General features: G+C 38.0%; 1 protein-coding gene across 1 annotated transcript; it reads right to left on the bottom strand.

Annotated features, from left to right (window-relative positions):
- Positions 1–6995: 6995 nt before the first annotated feature.
- LOC139737839 (ceramide-1-phosphate transfer protein-like) lies at positions 6996–11753 on the bottom strand. The gene is made up of 2 exons (XM_071648513.1): positions 11638–11753; positions 6996–7512 (listed from the first exon to the last, which is right to left on the bottom strand). Exons 1-2 carry the CDS (start codon positions 11751–11753, stop codon positions 6996–6998), a joined length of 633 nt encoding a protein of 210 aa, XP_071504614.1.
- Positions 11754–12033: the final 280 nt, after the last annotated feature.

The raw sequence follows: 12033 nt of genomic DNA, 5'->3' as shown, positions 1-12033 counted from the left end.
ACGGTAAACAAATCAAAACATTGATTTGTTACCGGTAGCTAGAGATGACAAGCTAGAGATGACATTACAGTGGACTCCCGTTATAACGAAGTCCTCGGGACCGGCAGTTTTCTTTCGTTATATTGGAATTTCGTTATTACTGAACAATTAAATAAACAATAGAAATACATAGAGCGGATGACATTACAGCCCAAATTTTTACTTCGTTATAACCGGAATTTCGTTATAACCGTGTTCGTTATAACGGGAGTGCACTGTATTCTGTGTTGTCATCTCTGACCCAGTCCATCGGTGATCTATCACTTGGTCCTAACAGCCATTTAGTCTCAACCCACATGGTCTAATCCTGTTTAGTCTACAACCAATTTGTCTATTAACCATTTAAGTCCAATTGCCACTTAGCCTCATTACCAGTTGGCTTACTTTCAGATGGGCTATACCCATTTCGTCTATTAATACCCACAGTTTATCAAACAAAGTTGGAAAAAGTCCAAGGAGAGAACATTGCCATTAGACCATCTGGTCACTAGACGAAATGATAATTAGCCAAACTGGGCTTTAGACCAAGTGAGAATATTGGACCAAACGGGAATTAGACAAAAATCGATAGTAGACCAAATGGTGTTAGACAAAGTAGGAAGTAGACCATCTGATAGTAGACCAAGTGGCAATAAACCAGTGCATCTAAAGAATGATTATTCCATGGAATCAACACAAAATCATTCTCTTTGACAGCATGGCTCTGTACTATCTCACTCTTACAGAGACTCCAACCCCCAGCACCTTCTGATCTGGAGATTCTCAGGCCTGAAACCCCTAGCAAACGGGAGACTCCAAGTTGATATGCGCGAAGCGCGAAATTCCTTGCGGCCGGGGTCCAGTCTAGGGTTCTAGATGCTCTCTCGTGCTATCTAAGGCTTATTTTTCAACATATGATATGGCAACAAAGTAAGAAATCCTTTCCAACAGGAGACACACAGCCAGGGCGGGAGAAATCAAATCTCAAGCGGGGAACGGGAGATTTTGCAAAAATGGGCTTTCGGCGGGAGATCTCTCGTCGAAAGCGGGAGAGTTGGAGTCTCTGCTCTTACAACAAACTTGTACAGAACTAGATACAAACAGGCAGGGCTCGTCTTTGGCGTTGGCAAGGGGTCATTCAAAACTGATGTCGGGCCACCAACTTTTCAAGAGGCATATCTTTTGTGGCGTGATCGGGCACCCAAGATTCAAAAAAGCTCTTTCTGTTTTTGCCTTCTTTAGCAGCACGACTGCACTACGTTTACTAGATATTTTCTCTTGCGGATCACCTTAGAAAAAAGCTAGTGTCAATATCTGATATAAATTGGATACAATGTAGGTATGTACATACAGTATATTATATTATGTTATACTGTATCAAACACAATATTTTTACGAGTTGCCTCTAACATTCAACGTGTATAGTGTAGACAAGAACTTTCACATGCATTTTAATTTGTGACTTTTGGCTCGCGAAATTCACGAGAGCCAACATTCCTTGTTTTATATTATACAGTGGACTCCTGTTATAACAAAGTCCTCGGGACCTGCAGATTTCTTTTGTTATATCGAGATTTCTTACCACTGAACAAATAAACAGTAACAATACATCAATAGAGTGGATAACATTGCAGCCTGAATTCTTACTTCGTTATAACCGTGTTCGTTATAACAGGAGTTCACTGTATAATAAAAATTGCTTTTGTTTGGGGGGGGGGGACAGACAGAAGCAAAGGACACATTTAATACTTGTCCATTTTGTTGTTTGTCAAGTCTTTAATATATAAATATATTCAACATTATTATGCACAGCACTACCCACACCAGAACGTAGACATATTCTACGCATCGACCACATGGAAGTAAATAGCCTTTAGTCTCCTCTACACAATCATACTGTATAATATGAATTTCCACACACTTTTTCCACCTACTTGTGCAAATACATCTGTATATTCTGTATGAACCATATCTAATAATGATAGAAGATGTTAATTATACACTTGTATCATAAAGAGGATGTTGTACCCTTCTCACAGCACTGGAAAAAAAAATGGCTGTGATTGGATATCTAGGATCAGTCTGGTACATTTCCTCCTTTAGTATCGAACTATCTACCCATTTTAATTGTGCGATTACACTCCCAGTTCAAGTACGGTAACAAAGACATGCAACCAAAAGTAGTGAAGCAATGCAAGAAACATGGCATAGAGTTGTGAGCTGAAAGCAATGTCACACACACACAAAAAAAATGTCCATGGTCTTTTTACATTATCACGATTGTCCATTGATTTGAGGCTTGAAATCAACATAATCAAGTACCTAGCTGGTACTGTCATTCACACCTGATACAAGATCAATTTGCTGAATTACTACTAGCTGTGTGCATAACCCTTTGATATCCGGAGGAGTATAGGAAAACCCTGTTACAACGAACTCTTGTACAAGGAGGCACCGCTTCTGCAAAGAGATGAATTCAGCCCTCCCATTTTTTTTTTTTCCATTTATACCGAAGTTACCTTGAACCTTCTCTCTGTTTAAGCACATTCACATTGAAGTACCGGTTTATGACGAGGTAAAAACCAGCAGTCCTGGGCCCCATTTCATAAAAGATGTTGGGATAGCAACTCTTGCAGGAATTGAATGGCAACTTCCAATAGCAACAGCGAATCAAGGAAGCTGGACTCTCATAATTACCGTGACAATTGCCATTCCAGCAAGAGTTGCTGTCATAGCAACTTTTTATGAAACGGTGCCGTGGTGACTTTGCTATAAACAGAGTTTCCCCATACAAGTCGATCAATTTGTTGTCATGGTAACTTCTTACGCTCCCAAGTCTATCCTAATGACCCTGTGTAAAACAAGAAAGGTCCAGAATCAGCAAACAGTCACATTGTGGCATTCACTTGTACAAGGATAAACTACACCCTCGATGTACATGTATTTAACAAATTAAATCGGCAATGCAGAGATGTTTTGGGGGATAAACTTATCCTGAGTAAACTGACATGAATAACTTGTTTCTCTGAATTACCACATCCACAGAAAGCATTAAGAATATTCTGCATCTACATGTACATTACAGTGTAACAGGTGTTTATGCTCATCATTACAATACAAGGTTACATTTGTATTAAAATACACAAGATTTCCAGCCAAAGAGTGCCTTTCAACATCATTTCACGACAAAAACCTCTTTAATGTAATTCTTCTCTAGCTGTTCTTTCTTATTTCCATTTCAAATCTTTGGCAGACTGTTGTTGTTGTTTTTGTTGTTGCTTATTTCCATTAGCTGGACCAGACCATTCAATTCAATGTACAATGTATCTTGCATGAAACTTCTTCCATGCTTGCATTCCTCCACAATTTTCTCCTGGACATACACTGTAGATACATTACGTTAATTTCCCTTCAAATCGGTGATATTTTGTCACACATTTGGAATGCAAATTATGCAGTAATAAACTGACATGCCCACAACGGTTGAAAAGAACACATATGGACATTATGCAACATCACTCAGCAGCAATCCCAAAATCGCATTTTTTATACGATCACAAACTTTCAATACGATTATAAATACACGTAGTAAAATACAAAATAAACTTCATGTTACATGCTGTAGTAGTACTGTGAGAACACCACACTTATCATTGCAAAAAATATTCATTGGTATTAAATATAGCTTTGGGTTGCAAGACATTTTAGGAAGTGAAATGGAAAATAAACTATGGCAACAGAGAGGAAAAAGAAAGTAATCGCCAAGGAGCACTACATTGTATATTGCACTACATTCTATGCTCTCCTCATATAAAAACTGTCTTTAATATTACAATAAGTGGTAAAGAAGACATTTAAAAAAAAGAGAATACAGAGGTACATAGTGGAACCCTGCTATAAAGAAAGCAAATACAAAAAAATCCTCTACAAGGTGGTTCAATCTGCAGGTCCAACGTGTTCTTAATTCGTTGTTTGGTTCTGTCCCCTGATATAGTGAAAAAAAAAAAACCTGTTGCAGCAAGGTAAATTCTCATGGTGTTTTAGGGCCTTGTTAAAACTAGGTTCCCATGTATACATGTAGATAAAAACAGTAAAGAAAAGAATGACTCAAGCAACTCAAGTACACTTTACCTATAGGCACAGAAGGTCAACAGCAATACATTGTATGTACACAAAGGTTAAACTCAATTTGTGCGGCAAGCACTTACCCAAAGACATATTTATGTATGCTGCATAAATTAGAGGGAGGAATGGCTTGTTACTTTCAAATACTATCTTGGTGAACTCCTATTCTCTCTCCTAATTCCTTGACGTGGACATTCATGCTGCCTGGTTAAGCAAAATATCTACATAATACATAGATCTGCATAAATTATAGAATGGAAAAAATACTTAACAACTAGCAGCCCATTCATGGCTATAACCTGAAGACTAAATGGAATATGGTATTAGTGACATAGAGCACAAGGCCACTCCTTATTTGAGTTGACTTTGATACAAAATGTCAGGAATAAAAACACACACACACACTGATTGGTAGAATTTCTTTATAAAAATTAAATCCAACATATGAGAGGTGAGGAATACGACTGTTTCTACATTTAGTTTCTTTCTGCCTTATTTGCTAATCAGTCTGCTGTTTTTTGATAAAAAATTTATATTGGTTACAGTGTGATGACACAATTCAGAAGAGTTTTTTTGTCTAATCTTGTTCTCCACCTAGTTTCTACACAAACAGGTATATTTTCAGTACATGTAGACAAAAGCAACTAAAGCCCCTCCCCCCCCCCCCCCCCCCCCCCCCCATTGGGTCATCACTGCTGGGATGTTACGGCAGGTGCATCATACACAATTATACCTATTCATTTCATTTCATGAAAGGGACTTAGGTGAAAATGTGTATTACTGTTTAAAGGGAGATCTGTAATAGAGGCCTCATCAGCTCCTTTTAATTTGCATGAAATGTATAATGTATGACTTTTTTTTTTCATTGTTATTATGGCACTCACTCAGAAACTGAGTAATCATCTAATTCAATGTAGGGCAATATTATGTCAATCAGCTGCAAGAAAAAAAGGAGATGTTTTTATGCAAGAATCCTAAAGGTACATGTGAAACTTTATATTCACATACATAGTGCAGCTCTCTCACTTTCCACATTCTACGCCCAGGTATTACAGCGTAACTTTTATAGTAATCCCTCCAAATGTGGCCTCGTTGTAGCTTGGCAAGCCCACTCAGATAGTATACTGTAGCAACGTGTCCTAGTCAGACAGGAATGCCATGATGACATAATCTAGGGATTACGGGGATTAGGTAATCTTCATTCACTGACATTCCTGCCAACCAGCAAAGAAAGCCCTTTTTAATACAGAATGTAGGGTGAGCGTCTAGTTGTCTGAGTTTACACCGCTTGTGGAATCAAATGACTTCATGTAAAAATGGAGTAAAAAATGGAGTAAATGTAGGACATATCTGGCACCTTAATGTATGGTCCCGCCACATATACATGTAGGCTCACAAATTAGAAGCAATCACTATCACACAGGCGTTCAGAGGGACATGCAATTACTCTAGTGATAGCATTAAAGGAAAATAATATCTGGGAGGCTACAAGTTGAAATCCCGTGAACTATTTGTGTGCCATGGTGAAAACCCAGCAGCTCTGTGCAGTCAGTATTATTCTGAAAATGCAACACACAAGTACTTTTGGAAAACATTCTGATTTTAAAGCCATTTACAACATTCATCATGCATTCATGCTAGAAATGCAGCATGGAAGAGTAGCAGGCAAAAATCTAAGCTTCGCGGTGAGGAATGGAATCATGCATGCTATCTATGGGTCTGTGCCATACAAATGTCATACATCAGATCTGAAGGACAGGTTCACCTTCATAAACATAAGGATTGAGAGAATGTAGCAATATTAGTAGAACACATCATTGAAAGTTTGAGGCAAATCAGACAATCCGTTCAAAAGTTATGAATTTTTGAAGTTTTTGTGCAGTACCCGCTGGATGAGAAGTCTACTGCAGTGTATGAATAACTTAGATGTCACATGCGTACAACAATATAAGGAAAATATAAAGAGAATTTCACAAAATTCCATCTTTTGAAAAAAGTACACATTCCCCTGACTCGTTACCGACAAATGTTATGGGTAATATTATTCCCCCTGCCTTTAGAAAGAGGCAAGTCAAGTGCTCTTTTATTATGCGAAAAAAGTGAAAATATGTTGAATTTTCTTTTACATTTTCTTTATACTGTTGTACGCATATGACTCACAAGCTGTAGTAGTCTCCTCATCCAGCGGTTCCAACACAAAAATTAAAAAAATTCATAACTTTTGCATCGATTGTCCAATTTTCCTCAAACTTTCACTGATGTGTTCTACTAATATTGTTGCATTTTCTCAATCCTTATGTTTATGAAGGTGAACTTGTCCTTTAAGAAGAGTCAACTTTGAATTTCATAATATCTTTTACTATTGAAATTGAAGAGATTTTGTCGCAAATCCAATGATTTAATTTTCCTGTGATATTATCACCTTTTCAAACATTTGAGGAAAGTCTGAGACCCACCCCCCCCCCCACATAGTTTTCTTTGAATATAACAATTGCAATTGAATAGCAGTTGCAATTGCGATTGATTAACAGTCAGTTTCTTTTGTACAGAGGCATGAATGATTAATGTTACATCCCTTCTGAAGAGTGTTCTATGGATAAAGTCTGTAGAATTAGTACCGAGGTGTCTGTATATATTCTATTACATCATGTCGCGTCAGACTGCACTGTAGGATGACTTTCCTTTAAATGCTTTTATACTATGTTTAATTTTCCTGCTTGAATCTTTCCCTTTACCATAACAATAAATATATGTCCAAGGAACCTGTTCTTTCAATTTGTATAATAGTAAATATCCACTACAGAATTGCAACCAGCCTCAGAGTACAGCGATAGTAGACTGTAGACCCGATATCAAGGAAGATCTAGGAGGCTGTTTTCAGAAAACAGATCCTGAGCGATGTCGTAACACCTCCTCATTGCTTCTACAGCAGAGGGGACGAGTTCTTCTGCTTCAGCCGCATCCTGTTTGCAGTATTTTTCGATCAGATGCTCCTTTGTCGGCAGAGTCCTGATGGCGAGGTACGCCATTTGCCGCACGACCCAGGGGTGAAACTTCCCTAAAGTCTCCCCGTAAGTCGTTGAGGCCAACGTGGAACTCGGCGCGTCGCTCTCGGCCTCGGCCAGCCGCTGAAGGAGCACGCAGAAGAACTCCAGGGCCCGGTGAAGTCGGAGGAATGTCCGCGACCCGCTGTCCCGGCCAGCATCCGTCTTCCGGGCTGTCAGCCCCTCGCGCAGCTCGTACGTGACCATGGATTGCACTGTGGCGAAGTCGTCGGGGCGATCACGGCGGTGGTCGGCGAGGATCCCGCATTTGGTCTTCATGTCGGACGAAACGAAGTTAAAGACTGTCCCCAGGAGTTCAAACAGTCTGAAACACACAAGTATGGTAGAAAGAATTCTTATATTAGCTGCAGGTATTTAAACTAACAAAATAACAAAGTAACATCATTCACCTTGGGTATAATGTATTCAGAGTTGCCACTGCTCTTTTTAATAGAAGGTCCAACATTGCCATGTATCAGTTCAATTTCAATTCAAAATGCTGCCATGGCAGCAGAGACTGAATTTTGGAATGGAATTTAGTCAACGAATTACTGAATGATAAGGGGACTAAAATGCAAGCAATTATAAACAAACAGACAATTTTAGTAGATAGAGCTAGATGACTATCATTTACAATTTATTTTGATATCCACCAAATGCCAAAAGAAGAATTATACAAACTGTCACTTATTTGATACTAGCCCTAGATGTGGGCAAAAAAAGATACTACTATCCACTCATAGTATTTATATTAAAGGATGAGTTCATTTGACTGAATAAATAAAATGTATCATACCAAAAACAGAGGCAATTATAAATTTGGAATCAATCAACTCACTGAGCACGAGTCCTGAATATACTCGGGCAAGTTGTGGCTACACTGTATGGGAAATGCGTCCTGTAGCAAAATCATCCCAACCTCAATGGGTTAAGAAAATAATTACAAATTACATATAAGGTCTACATTTTAAAAATGCTCAATATGTGAAAAAAAAAAATCAAACTTATTGTATACATGTACCTACCACTCCCCAAACCCCCAAATAATCATGAACATGTACATGAACTATCTTCAAATCTTGTTCCAGTGGGACATTGCAGGCAAAATTTCCTTCGTTTTCTTTAAAATTTGTATTAGTTTGTTTGTTTGTTTGTTTTTCAAAGAACACACTATGAGGGGGTTGACCTACTAGGTTGTACGAAATCCTGGGTTATGAATATCAGAGCTTCCCTAAAAGCACTTTTTACTGCAAGCGGTGGTCCCTCGGCCAAGAGTTCTACGTACTCTGGACATGGACCAAAACATGGACCAAAACATTAAAAGTTGTCATATTACACATTTTGAACAACTCTTTTTTATCTTTTTTTTTTCTTGGTGCTACAAAGCCTGTACAAACTTGCTGAATCTTCTGTTAAAAATTTGATTTTTATATAAGTATTAAATGTCACAGTCTGAGTAAGAATCTAGGCTATCATCCCCCTACCCCCCCCCCCCATATAATTTCTACAGCATTACATGAGGACACAATTTCTCAATTGAGCACTGCCACTCTTTTCTATTTGTGACCCTGCACCACAAAACAAACAAAAAGTCGCCAGACATGGATTTTTAGTTAAGAGCATATTCTGAAAGAGCAGACTTCAAACATTAAAATAATGTATAACTTATATCAAATGGACTCTCCTAAACCTATCTAAATACTGGAAAGAAAGAACACACTCCAGAAAAGTGTGAACTGAGAAAAGAGGCTCTGAAGCACAAGGTCTATTCAAGCGTTAAATCTTCACCAAGCCGTGCTACCTGTGCAATGAATGGGACAAAAAACAGGATGAAAATCATCGGTTTAATCACAATGAAGAGATTATCAGATTAAGCTGAAATTGAGCATATTCTATTAACACATTCTGTCCACAATAAATGCCAACTTTCAAAGTAGTAGCATCATCCTTTCTAAAGTTATTAGAGTTGAAAGTGAAGAGTGTGTACAAGTTTTTTTAAAGAAATGAAAGGGGGACTGTAAAGACACAACTCATCACACTATTCTAAAAAAGTGTTCAAGATAAACTGCTAAAAAACACGCTATCCTGCTCGTTTTATGATACAAAATTGAAGAAGACTTGTTCTTTCAGAAAATATAAAAAAGTCAAGATTGACCGAATTGACCCTTTTCACCTATTTTCAGTCCTCACACAAAATCAGTGCGTGCGACTTTTTGTTCCTTTTGTAATGCACAGTCACATTTATCCATGTCCAAGTATTACGTGACATGAGCAACCAAGATATGTGCAGAGATAGAAGTGTATTATAATTGTTTGTCTTCCTCTGAACTTTTGATAGTACCAGCTATACTAGTTTACTGTGTGTGCATGGTAACAGATTACAGAACACTTTAATAGTCACAGAAATAGAATCAAAGGACAAGTTCACCTTCACAGACATGTGGGTTGAGTGAATGCAGCAATATTAGTAGAACACATCAGTGAGAGTTTGAGGAAAATCGGACAATCCGTTGAAAAGTTATGAATTCTTGAAGTTTCTGTTCAGTTACGGCTGGATGAGAAGACGACTATAGCTTGTGATGTAACATGTGTACAACAATATAAAGAAAGAATAACATTAAAGTATAGAAAAATTCAACATATTTTCCCTTTTCTAGCATAACAAAAGAATACTCCTCTTCTCTCTTTCAGAAGGCAGGGGGAATAATATTATCCTGAACATACATCAGTAACAAGTCGAAGAAATGCGCACTTCATTCAAAAAGTAAAGTTTTGTGAAATTCTCCTTTTATTTTCCTGAAATATCGTTGTACGCATGTGACATCATACACTGTAGTAGTCTTCTCATCCAGCAGTGACTGCGCAGATACTTTAAAAATTCATAACTTTTGAACGGATAGTCCGATTTCCCCCCAATTTTTACTGATGTGTTCTACTAATATTGTTGGATTTACTCAATCCACATGTACATGTATATTTGAAGGTGAACTTGTCCTTTAAAATGTAACTCATATTTAATACATTTGTAGTAACGATACATTTCAATGTAAACTGAAGTACCGGTAACTCTGCAATTGCCTAAATCACAATTATAAGAAAGCAAGTGAAACATGAACACTCTATAACTTCCTTTTCTTTTTCCATATTCAAATCTATTTGTGGCTATACATCATGTTTCAAACCTTTGAAAAAAAAAATATGCCCCCCCCCCCCAATTTCTAAAGCCATACCACTCTACGCTACCCTAACCTTGTTAGCTCTAATATGTACATGGAGGGTTGCACCCCACACATTTTGGAAATTGTTAGGGCATGTGCTTTTGTTTTTTGTTTTTGTTTTTGTTTTTTGTTTTGTTTTTGTTTTGTTTTGTTTTGTTTTTTTTTGTTTGTTTTTTTTTTGGGGGGGGGGGACATACATTTACAGGAAGTCATGCCAAACTTTAAAATGAAGGTTTTGTTTATTTGTCTGGTTGTTGTATTTTCATTTCATTTAATTATATAATTTGGCTCAGAATATCATTCAAAACTACATTTTAAAAAATGTGAAAATTGAATAAAGTCTAGATCCTGTACTGTACTGGCTACAGTTAATACTTACTGCTGCACAGCAGTATCACTGTCTAGGACTCCTACTTGTTGGACTCCCTATGTGTCTAATTTTAATCCATTCTGTCAGGGAACCTGGTGGTCTGTGTATTAAGTCTATGGGCATTTCAGAATTCAGTATGGAATGGGTTAATACTCAGATCTTAGTTAGTAATATATATATGCAGGATTATGCAAACAGGCTCAGGTTTAACTTTTAATTTTCACCTATAGTATGATCTGGGTGCCCAAAGACTAGTTTAATACTGGATGTATACATTTTAATCAAATCCCCCATCCTCTTTCTCTTGGGTGTGTCATCTTGCATGTACAATGCATCAGTGTAGCTACAAATTGTACGATAACATCACTTTAAATTAGTGACTCACCACACCACCAGCGTACTTTACCACTAATAGTAATGTTCCAAACTATCAGTATCAGTGTCACAACGCAGTGATCAAACAAGTGACCATGCAGAATGTGAAAGACAAATCAAAGACAAAGTCACACATTAAACAAAAATTAAAATAATAATCAGATAAATTGTCCACTACAGATTCCCAATGTTTTAACAGCATGTCGAGTTTCCACATTCACACCAATGACATTCTCCACTTAAAATCCTATAGACTATACTCAACAGGCGCAGGCTATGTATGTGATTTTTTTTTTCCTCCCAACACATTTCCAGGTATGTGGGACCGATGTAAACATGATGGAGGTCTGTTCACCCGCTCATCGCAACTTCCGGGTGCTTCTAACGCTAGGCTCGACGGGTCGGCTGGACTCGGGCGAGCTGAGCCTCGCCTGTCGCATAAAACGCCGACAATCTTTTGCCTTTCCTACATGCGTAGACCACTTACCTTGTGATCTCAGCATGCCCTTTCAAATATTGTCCCATGTCGATAATACCATCCTCACTGACAGAAGACTTAAAGTCATCCCGTATCTTCTCTAAATCAATCCCAGTTGGAGCCATATTTCACCAGAAAACGAGATTACTAGTAACTTGACCTACGAACTCCTTTCAAACGTGCATGTCTATTGTACAGCAACTCGTGTGTACACTGTGAGTATGTACCCCACCCGGCCGGGCGCGGCGAGCCGGTACCCTAGCTATCACGCATCAATGCATGGTGCAGGACTCAGAGCGAAACCTCGTAAAGTTGAAGACTGATACGGTACCGGTACGAGTTCCATAACCTATACAATTATCATTGTTGTGTTTTGTTCTGTTTGTTTGTTCTGTTTGTTTGTTT

The sequence above is a fragment of the Diadema antillarum genome, unplaced genomic scaffold (genome assembly GCF_040938485.1).
Source record: "Diadema antillarum isolate AM-2024a unplaced genomic scaffold, OU_Dant_1.0 seq00000708_RagTag, whole genome shotgun sequence".
NCBI lineage: Eukaryota > Metazoa > Echinodermata > Echinoidea > Diadematoida > Diadematidae > Diadema > Diadema antillarum.
This window is presented reverse-complemented; position numbering and strand designations above follow the sequence as displayed.